Below are 22,194 nucleotides of genomic sequence, written 5' to 3'. Positions count from 1 at the left end.
ATCTTTGACAAAGATGTGATACTTACTTTTAAGTGGGAATCACCAAATGGGAAACTTTGTTTTATTTCAAAGGAACTCTTAAGACAACTATGCAGTGAAAATGTTTGAAAGCATGCATTTTACATTTCTAAGTGCCAAAGAGAAGTAATTAGACAAAGAAGAAATGGCAGGAAAAGACTAAATTAGCATAACTAATGTAAAATTTGGCTTAGAAATATTTGCTCTATTCAAATTCATTTCTAATCAGCAGCAAGGTTTGCCTATATTCCACTTATGAAAACAAAAACTCCTTTGGGGGATAGTACAAATGAGCAAGCTTGCAACCCCCCAAATCTGGGAAAGGTATAAACCATTTTCTAAGCCTACATGATAAACAGATGGTCTGATAAAAATAATTTCTTTGCCTTAAAATTTTATTTAGAGCCAACTATTATAAAAATTTAAAAGATCTATGAGATAAAGTGGTTTTAAGAAAACAGTATTTAGAATTGAGGTTTAATAAAACTTAAGTAAAACATACAAAAACTGATGTTTAAAAAATGATTGAATGTGAATACAAAACCTAACCTTGTAGAGTCAAGGTCTATTTCAACCTACAAGATACTACGTGAATCTAAGAAATATTGATAGGATTTGTCATATAAGCACAGATGGAGGAAAAAGTAATTTTATGTTGTTTTGCCTGATCAGAGAGGTGATGTGAAAAATGACTTTGTCATAGACCAGATATAATCCACAAATTGTGTCTATTTGTCTTTCGTGGTTCTTTCTAAAGACCTTTGCCATAGGTAGATTTTCCTTTCCTCTTTTGTTAGAGAGAAGTAAGTACCATCACCTAAAAGATTAGACTTTAATTAAACACTCTACTCTGACTCAGTCTACTTCAAATGAGAGCCACTTTGGAAATAAGTATTTTTCCTTTCTCCTTTATCCCTCCAACATTTCCTTTTCTGTAGTTGCACCCTCTAAGAAAGAGTGTGCTATAAAGAGATGAGGGAAGGAATATCTATCCACAAAGCACTTCTCACGCTAGGTCCTGAACTCTATATATGAGGTGGTTTTTACTCTTTCAACAGATATGCATCTATTATGTGCCAGATACTGTGTTATGAATTCATCTTTCAAAGGGCTCATGGAGCGTATGGTCTCTGAGGAGAACAGAAATTAATTAAACAAATAATTTAATGACTGGTGTTGAAGAATGCATGTGGGATGCTCTAAAAAGAATGAAAAAGGTCAGGATACTTAATCTAATTGGGAGGGTCAGTGGAGGCTGCTCAGCAGAAGTGATATGAAGATGGGATGTGAAGGATGAATGAGAGTTCCTAGGCAAAGAGAATGGGTGGAGTTTAAGGGGTAAATACGTGAAAGAAAATGAGGTGGTTCCCAGGGTGAGACCTAAAAGCGGGAAAATGGGAAAGCATTAACTAAATGAGTTAACAAAATGTAATGGGATTGGTGGCATGGGACGGTTCATGCCTGTAATCCCAGCACTTTGGGAGGCTGAGGCAGGAGGACTGCTTGAGGGCAAGAGTTTGAGATCAGCCTGGGCAACATAGAGGGACCCTATCTCTATAAATTAAAAAAAAAAAAAAAGTAGCCAGGCATGGTGGCATGTGCCTGTAGTCCCAGCTACTCAGGAGGCTAAGCCTGGAAGTCTAGGCTGCAGTAAGCCATGATCACACCACTGCTCTCCAGCCTGGGTGACAGAGCCAGACTTTGTCTCAAAAAAAAAAAAAAAAAAAAAATGAAAGAAAGAAATTAATGAGATTATATATTAAAGAACTTCTCAAACCCATTAATATATTAGTAGGCACTATGCATATTAAAATACATATTAAGCAGCATTTTCCTAACTAAGCCATTGAAAATGTCTTTTATTCCTCCCTCCTTCCCTCCCTCCCTCCCAACCTCTCTCTCTCCCTCCATCTCTCTCCCTGTCTCCCTCCCTCACTCTCTTTCCTTCCTTCCTTCCCTCCTTCCGTTCCACCCTCTCTCCCTGCCTCCCTCCCTCCCTGCCTCCCTCCTTCCCTCTCCTTCCTTCCTTCCTTCTCCTTCCTTGCTTCCTTCCTTCCCTTCCTTCCTTCCCTCCTTTCCTCCTCCCTTTTTCCCTTATTTCCTTCCTTCCTTCCTTCCTTCCCTCCTTCCTTTTCAACCTCTCTCCCTGCCTCCCTCCCTCCCTGCCTCCCTCCTTCCCTTTCCTCTCCTCTCCTTCCTTCCTTCCTTCCCTCCTTTCCTCTTTTCCTCCTCCCTCCTTCCCTTATTTCCTTCCTTCCTTCCTTCCCTTCCTTTTCACCCTCTCTCCCTGCCTCCCTCCCTCCCTGCCTCCCTCCTTCCCTCTCCTCTCCTCCCCTCTCCTCTCCTTCCTTCCTTCCTTCCCTCCTTCCCGCCTTTCCTGTTTTTCTCCTCCCTCCCTCCCTTATTTCCTTCCTTCCTTCCTTCCTTCCTTTCCTTCCTTCCTTCCTTCCTTCCTTCCTTCCTTCCTTCATTCCTTCCTTCCTTCCTTCTTCCAATGCCACCTCCCAACATCTGGGATAATTTTCAAAGAACAACATTTCTTTAAAGGAATCAAAGAAGTGGTCTCCAAAACCTGGTTTACTACAATTATCCCTTTTTCTCCTTTTTGTCATTTTGGTAAAAAATTCTTATACAACCAGAAGAAATAAGAAAATTTTTTCTTAAGTGAAAAGAAAAGAAAAACTATGATGGATATAGACTGCAGACATCCAACTTCTTTATCTTCATCTCATGCACTTCTGAATCTGAATCTTCTGAAACAAGCCTGCAATGGACTCAGAGCCTTCATGCTGAGGGCTCCCTGGGCTTCCTCAAGAGTCGAGGCCCAGGGTGACATGTCCTTTGCTAGAGGAGGCAACCCACAGGCTCCAGAGCCTCATACACCTAAAGGAGCTTCCCTGAAGTGAGGGAAGCTCTCTTGTCTTTTTCCACCAATTAAAACACATTATTTCCCAACGTGTTCACTAAACCAATATTTGTTCTCCAAGAACAATGTACTGTTCCTATTTTTACACTTTGAGACCCCATAGGGGGGAAAACAAAGCTTTCATTTATATGACAAAAATATCAAGTACATGAGGCTATCCTCGTGTTATTTTAATTCTTGATGAACCTGTCAGATATTTATACTGCTCTCCCACTTTTCTTTTTGATTCATATCCAAACTGTTATTTGGGCATTGATGACAGTGAATACAAAAAAAAATTTTTTTGAATTTGAAAAATAATCAAATTCTCTTTCAAAGGTCTACATCACATGAAAGCATCAGGAATTCATGGTAACCAAAATAATTTTCATGGAATTCCAAAAAGGATTCTAGTTGAGTAAGAAAATATGTTTTTAGATGATGATGTTTATATGAGCACTTTAGCAGAATCCTCCTAACAGAGACCGTTTAAAAGTGAGCTGTTCTCATTGACGTGATTGGTGTCTCCAGAACACAAGCTATGCACTCCCATCCCTCAACTTCTCTATTGTCCTTAAATTCTCCTTTCTCACAGTGGCCTCTAAAAGAACATCCTGGAGCCCTTCAGGATTGGAAGCTGTGTTGACCAACTACTGATCTAATGCGGTGGTTGTCAACTGTAGGTGATTTTGCCCCTCAGAAGGCACCTGGTTACATTTGGAGACAATTTTGTCAGTCACAGTGGGGATACTATTGTCATCTAGTGGATCAATGTTAAAAAGGCTGCAAAACTTCCTATAATACACAGCACAACACATCCCATCAAAGAATTATCTGATCCAACATGTCAATATTGCCATGATTGAAAAAATCCTGATTTAGTGCAATCATCCTTGCAAATACTCCTGTGAGACAGCTCTTTGTAATTTCTAGAATGGTCTCATTGTTAGAAATGTCTTTATTATGTTAAATCAAAATGAATTTTCCTAAAACTTTTTGCCTATTGGGATCCTAAAAGAAAAAAAAGATCCTTCACCCATAGGACAGATTTTCAGATAACTGAAACTACTCTCGTATTCCCAGTTTCTCATTTTCAAGTTGAAAAACCACATGCTCATGTCTTGTACTTACTTCTTAAAAATGAATAATTTCATAAATGAAAGCAATAATCCAAGTTAAAACCAGATATTTTAAGATTATGAAAATAATAATAATATCTTTATTACCAAGTACTGACCAATAATGATGTGCCAAGGGTTTTACACACATGATTTCGTTCACTAATATTGACAATATCAAGGATGCCCCTCCAGGTAAGTATCACTAGCACTGTTTTGCCGATGCTGAAACTGAGCCTTAGCAGGGTTGAGAGATGTACTCACAGACATAGCAGTAACAACGGAAGGAGCTGAAAATGAATTCTAATGTTTTTGCCCTTTGTGTGAACAGTTACTACTATTTTATGTCACATATAATTTGGTTTTCCTTTCTCAGCCATCTCCTACCCCCAGTTCCTTTTCTTCTGTCTGTTACCTACATTCCCTTCTCTCCTTTTTCTTTTCTTCCCATCTGTGCCTCAAGCTGGCTACAGAGCTATCACACCTGTTACCATAATCACCCTTTAAGAAGCAGGCCAGGCCACAGAAGGCACTGACTTAAAAGCCCTTCCAGCTCTACACATCACTTCTTTGTATTTTCCCTTTGCCTTGTGAAAAGGCCTAGGCCTGTGGAAAGAAATTCGATCTAGAAGCCTCACTTCAGTATGAATATAGGTGAAAAATTCTTTGACATACTGTTTTAAGAAAGCCAAAAATGTTTTAGTGATAGAGTATATACTAAAAAGTAAAGTATCCTCTATAGTTTTGATAAATACATAAGGGTTCTTTATACTCTTCTTTCTACTTTTGTGTACATTGAAAAATAGTTTTAAAAAGTAACAAAAAATCCTCTCTTCTCTGTACTTGGTATTTAGCAACTGATTTATTTTCTTATTTCATATTCTCTATTTAATGCTGAATAAATAATTTTCAAAATTAAGTTGCCAACACAAGGGAAAGTTAAATTCTGAAGTAAATCTCTTAGGACCCCAGGATTAGGCCAAACTTCTTAAACTATTTAAGTAAGGACAAACTTGTGTATTTTCTCTCTTTTCAATTATTCCCTTCTATTTTTGTGTTACCAATTTTACATATATGGGATATATGGATGCAGATAGATGGGAACATGTTTTACAACTATCAGAAATAAAACATAATTCAGCTGAAAGCCCAAACCTGAGCATGTGTTAGTAAGGTATATTGCCCAAGCCTCCTGGAACAAAGATAATTTTATTAAACCACCTTGTAAGGCATGCATATCCTACAGGAAGGATGGACATGATATGGCTGTTTAGTATCCGAAGAGAGCTATGTCCTAAAGACATTAAGATCTCAATTTTATATTCCATGCAGGCAACTACATTTTCTCTACGCCTCCTGATAACGTATTTATCCTCTTACTCCAGCCAGCCACAATGCAGCCCCAGATGAAATGGGGTCTGAACTCACCTATCATTATTATTGGGGAAACAATTATCAATTAATTCAGTCCTCATGGTAGATCAGTTTTGCTATATTTCTTGATACAACCGAATGTTGCTCATTATGTCACTGGATGTCAAACTTCTTCCTAATCATTAATAAACAAGTTTACTACACACAGAATGCAAAACTTGAAGCAAATGAAGCAGAAATCATTTTTTTTTTCTTTTTAAGAAATGCTATCGAATGAATGGCTTCTGGTTTGATTTGACACTTCCCTTCTCTTTGGTCCTTTAAATATGGAACTTTCTGGTCTAGCTGTCTGCACAAGCATATATTTCTCAAGGGGTAAACTCTGAAAATCAAAGTCATAATAATTGCTACCATGTATTTGCGTGTACCTGACATTTTCTTGTTCCAGGAGGTCTTCTACATGCCTTAGTTTATAATGGTTCCCTTAAATCTACAAAAAGTATCTATGAATACGTAGCGTTTTTATCTCAATATTACACTGAGGAACCAAATTTACAACCAGCTGAAGCAATTTGCCCAAGGTTTCAGAATATTCACTTGAATATCAGAATTTTCAACTTGAATAATACATCCAATTTGAAAATGATTCCCATTCACAGTACAACCCTACTTTCAAATCTCAGCCCTTTGTCATTAGTTATTTTTTTGCCTTTCCCCACACCCCAATTTGTTTGTCTTAAGCATACATGTAAACATGTGGTCTCGGTTCTCAAATGTCTTTCTTAAAAACTGAATAAAGTCCAAATCTCCATCATCAATGAGAATATCAAATAAATTACAGTACTTTCCCACTGTGGAATATTACACAGTCATTAACATGAATGAGGCACATATAGTAATATGGGAAGATGTCCATCATATGTTGTTAGGTGAAAGGAGCCCATTACAAAACAATATGATCCAGTAAACAAATGTTAGACACTCATATATGCAGAAGCAGATGGGAAGATATCTGGAAAGACACATCAAATTTCAGAGTAAAGGATTGGGAAGTGGGGAAAAAATAATTTTAAGTTTCTATTTTATTTTATATCTGTGAATTGTTTAAATTTTCAAAATGAGCTCATGCTATTTTGATAATAATATTAAACAATATGCTGATTAGCTAATCATATTTGATGCTGTCCATTATTTAGCTAGATGCCCTCCCATGCCATTATTTACTCCGTTTGATTTTTCTAATTTTACTTCCCATTCTGTCTCCCATTACACTGGATTTTACCTTTTCTAAACACTGTATTTTTTTTTAATGCTTCCACCCCAACCCAGAGTATCTACATTTCCCCTAAATTCAATTACTAAAGAAAATGGTGTAAATATCAGATTTTCCATATAAAAGGAGAAGAGTAAATATTCACAAAATTTTTTACATATATATAATTTATATATATATTTCTTTTTTGGACAAGGTCTTACTGTCTTGCCCAGGCTAGAGAGTAGTGGTGTGATCACGGCTCAGTGAAATCTCAAACACCGGGGCTCAAGGAATCCTCCTCCTTCAGCCTTTCTAGTAGCTGGGACCACCACACCTGACTTCTTTTTTTAAAAATTTACTGTAGAAAAGGGGTCCCCTTATGTTGTTCAGGCTGATCTTGGAATCCTGGACTCAAGGGTCTTCCTGCCTTGACCTCCCAGAGTGCTGGAATTAATAGGCATGAGTCATTGTGCTTGGCCTACATTTTGAATCAACAAGCTTTAATACATTTCAATTCACTACTTCCTGAATTGTAAGGTGTCAAAAAAAATAATAAAGAATAATTACAAAGTTCTCGAACAGATAACTATTTTCCTTGTAAAAGGACAGTTACTTAAACATCAGGAATACTATGATAGCCTTGAATACCTTTTAGAATGAGATAGGACACAAAAAAGAAAAAGATACATAGCACCCTACAAATGTGAAAAATCAAGAGATATGTTTCTTACCATTGTGAGGGTAAATGGATGATTTTCTAATGCAGATACACTGGGACAATGTAGAATAATATACTAAAAAGCAACAAACAGATAAGTTTTAAATGACCAATTTAGAATTTCAACTATTTCAATGATGCGATGTTTGCTAAATTCCAAAAATTACATAAGGATAAAGGCTATTTAAAAAGTTGCTAACCACTGACTCACCTGGCCAGGTCTTGCTTTAAAATTTTCTTTGACCATTCGGATTTCCATGACATCTGAGGGATGACTTATGACGGAAATGATGGTGACTGGCTTATTGCTCCGGATATACCTGTAAAGCCTTTCAGCACAGTACAGGCACAAAGGTCCAGAAATCCAAAGCCAAGTCTAAGATAAATTTTTGAAAATAAACTTCAAGAAACTCTCATATTGTAGAAATCTACACCCTTCCCAATTGCTTATTGCTTACACTATGGTAATAATATGTTAATTTGTATTTTAAATCAGAAAACATAAAAAAAAGAGTAACAAATATTAGATGTTCACTATCATTCAAATAAACAAAAGTATAAAATAAAATGGAGAGTAATATCAAAACCTACCCTCAAACTCACGCTCTGGGTGTAACTACCATAAACAAATTAGTATATATTCTTTTATACACCTTTTTATGCCTACAGATATGTAATGTGTATAAACAATATATTTAATAAAAGAAGAAAGGAAAGTTAACAATGTCAGATAAATCTGGGGATAATTTCAGAAATAAAGCATTAGTCCCATGTTTATTAAAAAAGAAAGTCCTAGATTTTTAATGTATATGATGTATATGCATAATATTCATACATATAATATGTACACATGTTAAATATGTATCGTGCATATTTTTAAAAATGCAATATGCTAGGCATGTTGTTTACCACTTACTTTTATATAATATAAGAAGAACAGAAAATAATATTTAAAAATGGGAAACCATGAAAATTTTGAATATGTGTTACATGGTTAGCCCTGATCCCAGGATAAGTACAAACTATGAAAAATGCAGAAGCCTATGTGGCTAACCCTTCTCCTAAAATTACACACTCTTCTCTCACATCCCTTTGAGGCCTCCAACTAAAACTTTTTAATGGCCACCTTTTTAAGCCTCACTTTAGTTGTTTCAAATCTTCCTTATTTCATGCAGACAGATCATGCCTCTTCTGCATATAATAACATTTGGCCCCACACTGTGTTATGAGTAGCATTGCCCGACAAGCTCTGCAATGTAGCAGCCTCAACCTTTGAGACAGTCACTTACCCTTTGAGCAACAGGTCCCACATGAGCAAAAGTCGCCATACCTGTCTTGTCTAATACTTGTGAATATTATGTGAAACTCAGAAAAGTTCAGAAAATTATAGAGTCTAATAGGGATCTAGAGGATTATTATTAATAATATAACAAACAAAAGACTAGTACACTATTCCAAAGTCATCCACAAATTCATCCTAGCTTTTCACGTCTCTGTCTTCTCTTCCTTATTGAGACATTTGACATCACTATTTCCTATTTCCACCTTATATAGATGAAGAATAAAAGGCGTAATTTGTCTGGGGGCAGTTCCCACAGACACAGAGGAAGATCAGGGCCCTTACTGAACCAATTGCTGAATACTTATGAAAGTTTTCGAGGAGCAAGCATATTAGTCAAAGACCTGGGTTTGCATGCTTCTTCTGTCACTTACTAGTTTGGAGGCTTTGATCAAGGTAAGCACAATTTCTTTATTAGACAATTGAGGATAATATTAATTACTTGTGAATGCTGCAAAAAACATTCTGTATGCCTAATACATGTTCTGTATTATGCATACAGGATATTTTAGCACAACGCCTAGCAGATAATATTAAGCATTCAATAAATGGATTCTGCTATTTACTATTTAAAATATTATACATAATATTATAATAAAGTAAAACAATAATCAGTAGTAGTAGTGGTAGGTTTTTTTTTTACTACTATTTTAATTATTCAACCAACTTTTCTCAACTAATGGGAAAATGTTTGTCCTCTCTTGGCTACAAGCACCAATGCTATTATATGCAAAGGTCATATGGTCAGTTAAGTAGAAATCTTATCTATCCTCTAATATCATAGATCTTTTGCCTTGAACTGTCAGGTACCTGTAATGGAATAATAGGCACTCACTGTTGGAACATCTTGAAATATCCTACTATGCATGAATATATAGCTTGAAAAGTATATTTACATGTGATGTTGATCAATCACATGGAAACAAATTTTGTAGAGATCAAAACACAAAATCAATCTGACCTGTGGAAAATTAGCTTGGAATCTGGGCTCTTCCACACAAATCTTCACAAATGTGTTCTGAGCGAACTCTTCTGATTTTGAAAATCCTTCAGGGAAAGGTTCATGAAAATGTTCTGAGAAATACTCTGGTAAGGAAATATTCTGAGAGCTGGTTCGGTTAAGATTGATGCAGCCGGGAGGGTGGGTATCTAAATTAGTTTGATACTTCAGCAGTCCTCTAAAATTAAATTTAAAACAAACAGAGAAATGAAAAGATATTGAGATCAGTAGGTACAGGAAATTTTTTTTTTTTTTTTGCTAACTTTACACAGCATTTATCTAAAAAGTGTTCCTTATGTATTATATTTAGGAGAATTTGAAAAATCTTACAAATTTTAAGAAATTCTATAAGACTAAAACAAAAATTTTAGCCCTCCAAACCAATGCTACAAATACGTGGTAGAGGAGAATACGTGCAATCATCCCAGGTATTATTGAATTTGACAGTCTTCACTTCAAGGCTATTTAGGCATTCATATAATCACATACAAGTTTTCACTTCAGTAAACAGTGTAATGATGAATATTTTGCTTGATCTCCAAACATGAGGGAAAAATACAGGGATCATATTTAATTTGGCCAAGCCTGGATAAAACAAGCCTTGCTGGTTTGCAGAGAAATGTCATTCAGAAATAACTGGAAGTGGAAGTTTGTCTCTCTTGCAGTCTGAAAACAATGTCTATACAGCAATCAGTCCCTAAATCTGTTTACTTTTCAATTTTTCCATAGACAGAATCACATAAAAAGTTCAAAATAATAAATCAGGCAGGAGAGCCCAAACTATAAATATCTCATTCTGATTGTTTCTTACTTTGTGAAAATCCAAGACAAAGCATTCAACTGTCTTGTGTTCTGCCTTTCTTAAAAGAAGTGGTTAACATCTACCTCGTAGGGATAATCTATAAAATGACAGATTGCACAGGGCATCAACAAGATCACTGCTGCATAAGCAAAGACTGCATGACAAAGCAAGATTTGGAAATGCTTTAAACATTTTGCAGTGTATTTTATTATTTTAAAGAATCCTAAGGAAAAATTTATTTCCAAGATTATCTGTTCTTCGTTGGCTTACGATATGTTATTTTAAAATAATCCTTCATGCTCCCAAATACTTGATTTTAGTTGATTAAAAAGATATATTTTTAAGTATGTCACAGCCATGACGCTTTTACAAAAATAATATTTTTAAACAAAAAGTGAATAATAATACTAACAGATTCATACATGAAGGTTAGGAAAGCAATGGCCCAGCCAGTCTCTGGTGGCATTCACCCTCTCCTCGTCCTGATCACTTTGTGTTCTTCCCTCTTTGCTTATGCTCAGTAGATATGGCCTAAGTATGAGATAAATTTATATATATATATATATATATATATATATATAATACAAATATGAGTGAAATTTTTGTCACTAATCATTTATAAGTTTCTGGTTACACAATACAATTGCTGGGATATTATACCTAGACAGCCCATGAATTTGATTCAACTTTTTTTACATTAATAATTTACCCAATGTTTTGTTCGTATTGGCCATCCGAAGAATAGTGGCTGATAGGTAAGTAGGTAAAAAAAACAAAAAACCAAAAAAAACAAAACAGGCATTTATTCTACTGGCCAAAAGTTGAACAGGCATCAGCATAATGTACTTAGCACAACTCCAATGATGCTTCAGAATTCAACAGAGTTGAATCTGGTTCCTCCAGAAACTCATGATCTCGTTTGGAAGATAGCTTCAGAGAAGCTGAACATAAGTCAGGCTACATATAGTAACTGGAGTAGGGTGCTTTCATAATAGCTTAGTAATATATGGAAAACACCAGGGCTAGCACAAAGAAATTTATATACACTTTACATTATCCTCACAAAAACTGCATGAACTAGGAATTATTATTCCCATTTTAAAAATTTAAAAAGTATTATAAAAGATAGAATAATACCCCAGGGTCACACAGCTGATAAGTGGCAGAGCCAAGATTTGAATTCAGATCTGATTCAAATTCTGTGCTCTTCACCTCTCATGATATATTACATCAGTTCACTGAATCCTCACAAATAACTCTGAGAAAGGTAAGGAAGGGGGAAGATTAATGCTTACTAAGAAAGCATCACTTCAGAAATTTTTAGAACATCTATTTCTCATTTAAACTTCAAAACAAAATAATCATACAAGGTAAGTATCTTTATTTTTATTACACAGATGAGAAACCTAAGGCTTTTATTTAGTTAAGAGATTAAGTATAGTCAAAGCCTGGGGTTCAGAAACCTGCCTACCTCACTCCTTTCCCCTACGCCACGCAAAGCAAATCAGATGGTTAAAGAGGTAGACATTGTAAAAGGGGTTCAAAATAAACAAAAGTCAGATTGTGTGTGTGTGTGTGTGTGTGTGTGTGTGTGTGTGTGTGTGTATGTGTTGGAATGGAGCTGCTTATAATTTAGGGTCCCAACACCAGGCAAATGAATGTTGTTAATCCCTTCTCCTATCATAACAACATACAAGTGGATGTAACTCTCCCATGCTCTAGGTCCTCAGAAAAGTGAGTGATGCTACTCTACAGTAAAGTTCTTCAGGCCAGCCCAATCAAACAGTGTTGCTGCTCTTGGCACATAAAGTGGAACGTATTATTATAAAATTCCTTTTAATTTTGAGAGCTTTGTGTCATTGTAAGCTACACTCAAGCTAAATAGCATAGGCTATCTCTGTCTTAAAACTCCATTAAAATTGTCCTTACTTTGTCTTTTTTTTTTTTTACTTCCAGATTTCAAACTTTATTTCAAGACTATAATAACAAAAACAATATGGTATATGCATAAAAACACAAAAAAACCAACAATAGAGAGCTCAGATTACTTTGTCTTAGGTATAATTGTTGTCACCAAAGAAATATGGATAAGATCTAAAGACAGACAATGATTAAAACAAAATCATTTATCAAAAAAACTCAAGTATGAAATCCCACATCATTTGGCTATAATTAGGTGGCGAACGTAATGAAAGGCGACTGGAAGGCAGGTTTTTAACTCCGTATTGAAAGGCCATATACTGGGCATGCTAGACAGTTGCTTGTTACTTCTATGGTCATTTTCATAAACTTTGTAAAAGACTTGTATGGTAAAGATCAGTGACCTCAGATTTGGAGTACTTAAGCATCTCCCAACACAACAATGTCAGTCAGTGGCAAAGTTGGGATTGAAAGCCCAGTTAGTCCAATTCCAACATTCATGCTCCTTCCCCTGTACCAGGCCTATCCCCCTTGCAGAATATCCATGCCATTTTCTGGACAACCTTTAAATCGAAGACCAATGTATATATTGAGTAAAATTTGATGGCTTTATATGGCTATGGACTTAGAAAACGAAGGAGTATATTTTACCAAAAGAATAATTTTATGTGTTATTTTTCAAGCTCAAGTGAATACAATAACTTACTTTTTCATTGTATGAGTAAAGAATAAGAGTGCTCATTTCTTTAGTGTTAGTGCAGAATTTCTTAGAATTCTTATATATGAGGGCCATTAAAACAATCTTTTTCTAAGAAATTTTGAATAGAAATGTAAACTAGATATTATGGATATTTGAACTGTTAGAAAAAAATCTGATATTATCTCTCTAATCTGTTTACTTCACTGTGGCCACATTTATTAAAATTTGAGGCACACGTTCTACATGATTTTTATGGTATTTAAAATTCCTGGTACCTTTATTTATTTTAGCAGATATAACATGCATGCCTTTCTTTAAAGTAGAATGCAATCTTCTCAAATAGAACAGAACCCACTGAAGATAACACAAAGCTCTGTGTCTATTTGCCAAACAATCCTGACCATGCTCTTGCCCCACACCACCACTGTGATATAACTCCTTTAGACTTATTATTTTATTAATTTTGGAACCTTATTAGTTTCAATATTATGGCCACCGCCTTCAAAGATGTGCACGATCTACAATAGCACTGTCCAGTAGAGCCTTCTGTGATAGTGGAAATGATGTAAGTCTCTGATATCCAACACAGCAACTGTTAGAGAAATGTGGCTAGTGAGAAAATGAATTGAAATGTGGCTAGTACAGGTGAAGAATTGAATTCTTTTTTTTTTTAAGGGATGGGGTTTCACCATGTTGTCAGGCTGGTATTGAACTCCTAACTGTGTGATCCTCCTGCCTCGGCCTCCCAGAGTGCTGGGATTACAGGCGTGAGCCACTGTGCCTGGCCTAAGAACAGAATTCTTAATACTACTTCACTTTAATTTAAATTGAATGCCCACAGCACTGATATAATGGGTCAAAGTAGACATAAAAGCAAAAACAACAATTAAAAGGGGCAAAATGATTAATGCCATATAAACATATGATAACCTCTTGAGAGTACAGATGGGTAATGAACTTTGATTATAAAAGTCCAGAATGACTTCATAGAGAAGAAGGCAGCTGAGCATGAAAAGATTCCAGTGGTTAGAGACTAAGAGAATGGCATTCCAATATGAGGAAGTAAGATGTACAAAGGTACTTGATTTATACCTGAATTAGTAGAAGGGATCATGACTTATGCATTTATCCCTTATACATTCATACTCCCTGCCAAACCTCAGCATCCCTCTAATATGGTTTTTGCACATAATGGATCTCTAATGCATTTCTAGAGAATTGACTTTAAAAGTAAACAATAATCACATAATTTGTTTTAATACAGCAAGTGTATGTAGGAATCAAAAACAGAGCATTCTCATATGTATTGTTGTAGCTTTCATAAATAAATCACAAACAATTCTAAAGCAAGAAACAGGAAGGGAAAAAGATATTAGCGAATGGTAAACAGAGAGCTTTGCCAAATTAAGATAATGACATGGCAAGGGATGAGGAAAGGAGGTGCACACACTATGTGGAAATATAAGTGCTTATGATTAATGTTTTAAGTTTCATTGTATGTGTTCCAAATATAAATTTTGAAGTATCTGTAGAACGTCTAGTGTTCTCCTATCATGAGAAATAAAGAATTTTATTGGGTATCAAAATTGTTTTTGCACTCATAAGGATCTTTTTTTTTTTTTTTTTGAGACGGAGTTTCGCTCTCGTTACCCAGGCTGGAGTGCAATGGCACGATCTCGGCTCACCGCAGCCTCCGCCTCCTGGGTTCAGGCAATTCTCCTGCCTCAGCCTCCTGAGTAGCTGGAATTACAGGCACGCGCCACCATGCCCAGCTGATTTTTTTGTATTTTTAGTAGAGACGGGGTTTCACCATGTTGACCAGGATGGTCTCGATCTTTTGACCTCGTGATCCACCCGCCTCGGCCTCCCAAAGTGCTGGGATTACAGGCGTGAGCCACCGCGCCCGGCCCAGGATCTTAACATGTGCTATCAACATCCAACCAGTTTCAAAGTTATATGTTTCTTTTTTTTACCTTGTTTCCCTCAGGAGGCATTATAGTTATTCTATCTATAGTTATCCTATTTGGGTTTTTCGTTTGTTTGTTTAGCTTTCTGTTTGTTTGTTTGTTTGTTTTTAATATCTGGCTGTGACAAAGTCATATAAAATAATACAATACATTAAATAAATCCTACTTAGTAACAACATTCAAATCATAACATGATTTTATGACAAAATATAATTATAAAATGCCATACCTGACAAAAGGACAATCACAGAATTATCCCTACTTAATTTCATGTTTAAAATATCCCACAAATGCAGCGTTGTTGGGAAAAGTAGCAAAGGAGAAAGGACTTACAGAGTCCCTACATCAATTTGTTATGAGTAACACATAAATAAGGAACAGCAAACTGCAGAAGCCGCAGGAGGCCTCTGAGGAGGAAGGCCTCTCCGTACCTCATGTTCCGGTGGAGGGTGACCTAGGCTCTGTTACCATAAACATAGTGCTCAAGGACATAAACCCCTTCGTAGCACCATGATGTAGCCAGACTTGTAGGCTCCTTGTAAGGCTCATGCTCTATCCGCTGTACATAGATCATAAACTAAAGATAACCACATGTGCTTGTTTTGTGAAACTCCCAAACTGCCACTGTCATCAATCCGTAGGATGACACACCAGTTCTTGCTCACGGATTCACTTCCAGCTCACTGATTCACTTCACCATCACTCCACCCCTACCCTATAGATCAAAGTGATTGTAATCAATAAACAGTGTGGCTGATCAGAGCTTAGGGTATTCACTGCCTTCAGTAATAAAGTGATGGCCCCCTGGTCCCACTGTCTCTTTTAATCTGTCTTTTTCTCATTCCTTGGTCACCACAGAACTCGGGGTACCCACAGGTGATGCAGGGCTGGCTCCCTACATTCTGGTGCCCAACGTGGGGCTCATGGATCCCTACATTCTGGCACCCAATGTGTGGGGCTCATGGATTCCCTACACAGTGTCACTTACGTGACCTTTATATTTGTGGTATTTTAATCTATTTTTAAGGAGGAGAAAAAAAATGTTTTTCCCTTAGGAAACTACTTTTTTCCTAATATTCTATAACATGATTTTTTTTTCTTCATGGTAAAAATATAACTTGATTCTGACTGCCACTTTTATTTTGCTTTAAGCACAAAGAAAAAGAACTGAATTCAAAAAATAAAACCAAATCATTTATTTTAAAATTCATTGCAGTTCTCTAACTTCGTGGAATTCACTAGAATGTACACTTCTTAAAGTCAGCGGTTTATCCTACTCCACTGCTATTTTTCTAGTGCTTAAAACAGTGCTGATTACTTATAATAACTGCTCAATAAATATTCATTAAGTTAGTGATCAGAAGTGTATAAACAACTTTTGTTGTGATTGTTGTTAAAACACGTGACTAGGAAGTCACCTGGTTTTAACAGACATTTGAACTCATTTTCTACCTTCAAAAAGAAAGTCTATGTTTTAGCAAATGTCACGTAGTAAAATAAACCACGTATTTGCATTTGCAGGAAGGTAGCATTAAATCTGTCTGCAACTTATATCAGCTCTCTTCACCAGTGGGTACCTCCGAGTCTAGCCTAAGATCTCAGTCCTGCCCTGACACTGAGTCACTCCTAACCTACACAGACAGTTATCAGGAAAGTCAAGTCTACCTGACTTGGCTTTAATGTTAGGTACATTTAGAAGTCGAGTGCTGGCCAGGCGTGGTGGCTCATGCCTATAATCCCAGTGTGCCTCTAAAGATCCAGGGCACCGAAAGAGATCCTGAGCATCTGGGTACCTCCACCCCTACCACAGCTTTTACCCCCACCCCCACTTTGTTTATTTGGCCTAACAGAGTTCTTGCCTCTGTATTCTTTCCTGGCTCTTGCCTCTCACAGCTAAGAGTACTGCCATCTGCAGCTTAACCACAGCAGGGATTGTGTCTAGCTTTTACTGGTGAAGCTGTCCAAGCTTACAAGACAGGGATAGCATCATGTGTTTGTAATCTGTGCAGGTACACTTGACCTTGCTCTTTACAAAGGCCCTGCCATTGGTTTACTGCACTGTTCTCATCATCTCCAAATACTTAATAATTTTTGATCAAGGAATCCCACATTTTATTTTGTAGTGGGTCCTGCAAATTAAGTAGCTGATTCTGCCAATCTCTGTGCAGCTGACTGATGTACAGCCCAGGGTTTCAAGGGCTTAGAATCAACACTTACAACTTCCTTGAATACCTGAAGTAAAATAGGTCATTTCCTTAAGTTTCCTTAACTGAAAAAGAGAAATAGTATCTGTCCCTCTCCACCTCATGGATATATAAAGGAAAAAGCTTGGACCTCTTGCAAAGAAAAAAATATATAAGCACCCATTACTTCTTATTATTTCCTCAGCCTTCATGCTTCACTAAAACGACCGTGGAGGATAAAAGAATTATTTCATGTTTCAGAAAAACAGTACGGTACTGAAAATGTTTCTTAAAATTAATACAATCCTTTTTCCTTCTCCTTTACCCCAACTTTCTCACCTGTTATTCCAGCTATAAACACTTGCTAGTATAAAAAAGTTCCCTGGAATGAAACTGAGATAAAAAAATATATGAAAAAGTATTTGGTCTGAAGTCCAACATGTCTATCTCCAAAATTAGGGAAAATTTAACTTGTAGTTTGGAAGTTTAAAAATCCATTGATATATACAACTTATGGCATAAATAACTTCATGTACATGAAAATACTCTGTATATACTATATCTATGTATATGGGTAGACATATATACACACAAATGAAAGAACTATAATTCATCTTTATGAGAGAAAATACCACATGATCTCAATCCCTACCACCAACTGGCTTACAGCATAAAATACCAGCAAATGTGAATAAACCATAAGATCTTAGTCCATAATTACTATAGAGAAATACTACTTTTTACATAAAATTTTAAAATCTTATGGGAAAAAAACTTGAAGTTGACAAACAAAACTGGAGGCTGCCAATCAAAATTGGAAGTTTGGAAACAAAATATATAAAGGCATAAAATATATATATATATATATATATATATATATAATATACATAAGATATATATGATATATATATGATATGATATTAGACGGAGTTTTGCTCTTGTTGCCCAGGCTGGAATGCAATGGCACGATCTTGGCTTACTGCAATCTCCGCCTCCTGGGGTTCAAGTGATTCTCCTTCCTCAGGCTCCCAAGTAGCTGGCATTACAGGCATGCACCACCATGCCTGGTTAATTTTGTATTTTTAGTAGAGATGGAGTTTTTCCATGTTGGTCAGCTTGGTCTCAAATTCCCGACCTCAGGTGATCTGCCTGCCTTATCCTCCCAAAACGCTGGGATTACAGGCATGAGCCACCGCACCTGGCCAAAAAATCCTTATATCTTAAAGATCATAGTTTTATAGGACATTGTATTTATTAACATATCGAACACATGTAAATATTATGGAGGAGAAAATTTGGATTCCATCTAAGAGAGATCTAATTACTCAATATTTTTCAGCCCATATATTTAACTGGAAAATTGAAGAACCAATGAGTGAAATAAAACCAATCAGGAGAGCTAGGACGGAGCATACTGGTTCTTGCTTGTAAACCTAGCACTAGGGAGGCTGAGGTGGGAGGATTACTTGAGGCCAGAATTTTGAGACCAGAATTTTGAGAAAGACCATGTCTCAAATAAAAGAGAGAGAGAGAGAGAGAGAGAGAGACATGGATTTTTTCTTTCAGAATTTTTAGCCACAGAGATAGGAAAAGACCCCCAACAAAAATGTGCCAGTCTATAATAAAACCAAAATAATCAAGACTTAAAAGCTAATACATGGGAATTAAAAGCTAATGGCATGGGAATCAATATACTGGTTGCCATAATAACTAATTACCTAGATAATACTAAATATAAATGATAGTTACAAAATGACAGTCCAAGTTATAGTTAAACAAATTTAGAGATTATCCTTTATCATCTGTAATACTTTGATATTTGAGGAAAACTGGAAGAGCCTAGAAGGAAAATACATTCCTAGCTTAAACTAATTCATGCAATTCAGCTTTATCCAACAAATACTGAGTGAGTGACATGTGAAAGGGATTCCCTGCACAAAGATGGGTAATAAACACTCCTATCCTCAAAAACACTATAGTTTTCCCCATTGCTTTCCTAGGATGTGGCACAATGTACTATTTTTTTTTTCTTTTTCATGTTGGAACTCACAGATATATAACGGGGTTAGAGCGAAGAGAACACAGCGTTGCCCTTTCACAGTGAAAAGCAACGCCAGGAAGAACTCAGCCAGAGTCCATGGAGGGTGCATTTAGACCTAATCCTAGCCAAAAAGGAATTGCCCATTCTGGTGTGTGTATAGTGTCAATTTTATGTATAACAGCTAATATTTCTCTTCTAATAGGTCTGTGAAATATAATTATTTTTCTTTATTTCACAAATCAGGAAGCTCTATAGAAAACTGATTTGTTCAAGACTACATTAGTGATCTTCTAGCAATCAATCCTGTTTCTTCTCTATTATAACCCAGGACATTTCACTATATTTAAAGTCAACACACCAAAATGTGTGAGACAGCAAAACTATGGTAATTCATAAATCGCATGCTTACTTGGGTTTGTTTATGCATTTACTTTGGAATTTCATTATCAAATTTATCCTTCATATTTGAATAATAACTTGATGGGTAATCTAATATTTACAGAAAAATCATAGCAAAATTCTAAAAGGTATGGGTTTTTGAAATTTGTGGACTTAACAGATTTTTCTATATGATGAATAATGTGTTTTCCCCATTGCTTTCTTTGCTATGTTTTTACTTAATCTTTTTATAAAGATACACTGGCAGTAATAGTGACAAGAATATCTCTTCCACAACATTTTTATCAGCTTATTAGAAAGTTATCATATTATTATGTACCTCAACAAGGTCAAACATTTTAGGAAACATTTATAAGGCAGCACCATAAAGAAGTCATTTTCTTCTCACTCCATTTTCTGGGAGCTAGATTTCACCTTCAAAGCCTTGAACTTTATGTAACCTGAATCAAAACTGAACTTCTTATTCAAAACAGGCCAGCATATATGTATATATATTCACCAACGTACATAGATATATAGAAAAGTATATCCTAGAGTTTTACATGATATAAATATTTTTTATTCATAAGCAAGAGTACTTTCTAAATGATGAATAAATAATTCAATAATTCAAGAAAAGGGTAGAAATTAAATTCTGGGGTCAGATTTATGAGCTCAATCTTAGTTTTTTCAGGTATTAGCTGTGTGGCTTTGGACAGTTACTTAATTTAATCTTTTGTGCTTCAATTCTTCATCTATAAAATAGAAATGATGGAAAAATTTATTGTACTGTGCATATGTGTATATGCATGTGCGTGTGTGTGTTTGTGCGTGCGTGTGTAAAGTGCTAAGAATAGTCCCTGTCACATATTCAACATTATCTAACACTAGGGAATTATTATGGATAGTATAATTATTATCCTCTAAAATGATAATGCAATTGTCAAATTGCTCATTATATTTGTCAAGTTCTGTTTCCAACAGTCTTCATGGGAGAAAAAAATTGCCAGAGTAGCTTTTATGTTTCCCCCAATCCAGTATTTTTAACTCTAAATAAAACTTAATGAGGCTATATAAAAATGTGTCAATGTGATATTAGATCTTATAGCTCTTTGTTTAAAATCTTGCTTTAAAAACTTGAGTTTCATATTTTTATAAACTTTTTTGACCACACAAATTTTAGGGTATCTAATGAAAGCTGAGAAACCTTCTTTTAAATAAAATTTACACATGTGTCTCAAAATTACACATATACATAAATATACAGATATATGTGTGTATGTATTTCAGGAACTAATGGATCCCTCAATCCATTCAATGATTCCTAGGGATTATGGAGCCATGTTAAAAACACCTTTTCTACGGAAGGAGAAGTAGAATTTTGTGACAGAAATAGTGGACACCAAACTGATAATGAGTATACTGGACTTATTAAAAACTAGGCATCTAGGAAGTATTAGAACAAGTCACCTGTATCAGTGACAGAGAGTTTATAAAAGATTTTAACCACTGTCATGAACATCCAAATCCTCAGCCTTCTAATGACCAGGGTAGTGGACATCTAATTACAATCTCTAAAGTGAGACCAAGCTAGGCAAATCTACAGTGTGTATTATTTGAAGGTTCTGGTTCTCAAATACACATGCAGGGATCCTATTGAAGGTTAAGACTCCTTTTATGGCTCTAGCTAAAAGTCTAAATTAAAACAGTATATTAGCCTCTCCTAAAGCTTCCCCGCCACCTGCCTAGGAATAGGTAGAATACCTATGTGACCTGGTTTTTCTATAGCCACTGCTGAATTATCAATAGCATCCCCATTCATTCTCAAAAATATCTGATTTGAACAATAAATTACATAGTCACTGCAAATGTACAGGCAAGAAATGGGAAACTGAAAGGAATGAGGAGGAAAGTAAGCATTTTCTCCCTCAGTGATGGAATAGAATTTTTTAACATACAACTGTGGGCCTTCCATTCAAAATGCAATTTGATTTTCTTTTTCTTTTTCTTTTTTTTTGAGATGGAGTCTCACTCTGTCACCCAGGCTGGAGTGCAGTGGCGTGATCTTGGCTCACTGCAACCTCCACCTCCCAGGTCCAAGTGACTCTCCTGCCTCAGCCTCCTGAGTAGCTGGGATTACACGCGCCTGCTACCATGCCCGGCTAATTTTTACATTTTTAGTAGAGATGAGATTTCGCCATGTTGGCCAAGCTAATCTTGAACTCCTGACCTCAGGTGATCCACCTGCCTCAGCCTCCCAAAGTGCTGGGATTGGAGGTGTGAGCCACCGCACCTGGCCAAAATGCAATTTGGTTTTCTAAGAAGAGCAAGTGCCTCCCACCAGTAGCGAGATAACCAAGCCTTTCCTTCTGCCCCATCAGTGTTGGTGAAGAGGGACTTCTGTGAAACTGGCTTTTAAAAGAGAAGATACCTGGGAATCAGTAACTCCTAACGCTTCACTATATTGCATAAATAT

General features: G+C 36.0%; 1 protein-coding gene across 4 annotated transcripts in view; it reads right to left on the bottom strand.

The window, feature by feature from the left end:
- The window catches only part of NOX4 (NADPH oxidase 4), a 152,231-nt gene that overhangs the window by 63,589 nt on the left and 66,448 nt on the right, over window positions 1-22,194 (bottom strand). For 3 of the 4 annotated variants that reach the window (XM_017510398.2, XM_037732011.1, XM_037732010.1), the window contains 3 exons: window positions 9,689-9,905; window positions 7,600-7,764; window positions 7,402-7,464 (listed from right to left, as the gene is read on the bottom strand). In XM_017510398.2, the coding sequence (XP_017365887.1) occupies window positions 7,402-7,464; window positions 7,600-7,764; window positions 9,689-9,905 (445 nt within the window). The remainder of the gene's footprint in view (window positions 1-7,401; window positions 7,465-7,599; window positions 7,765-9,688; window positions 9,906-22,194) is intronic. The other variant, XM_017510399.2, reaches the window with a different exon arrangement.

The sequence above is a fragment of the Cebus imitator genome, unplaced genomic scaffold (genome assembly GCF_001604975.1).
Source record: "Cebus imitator isolate Cc_AM_T3 unplaced genomic scaffold, Cebus_imitator-1.0 Scaffold438, whole genome shotgun sequence".
NCBI lineage: Eukaryota > Metazoa > Chordata > Mammalia > Primates > Cebidae > Cebus > Cebus imitator.
Note: the sequence above shows the minus strand (reverse complement) of the source record. Positions and strands in the feature narration are given on the sequence as shown.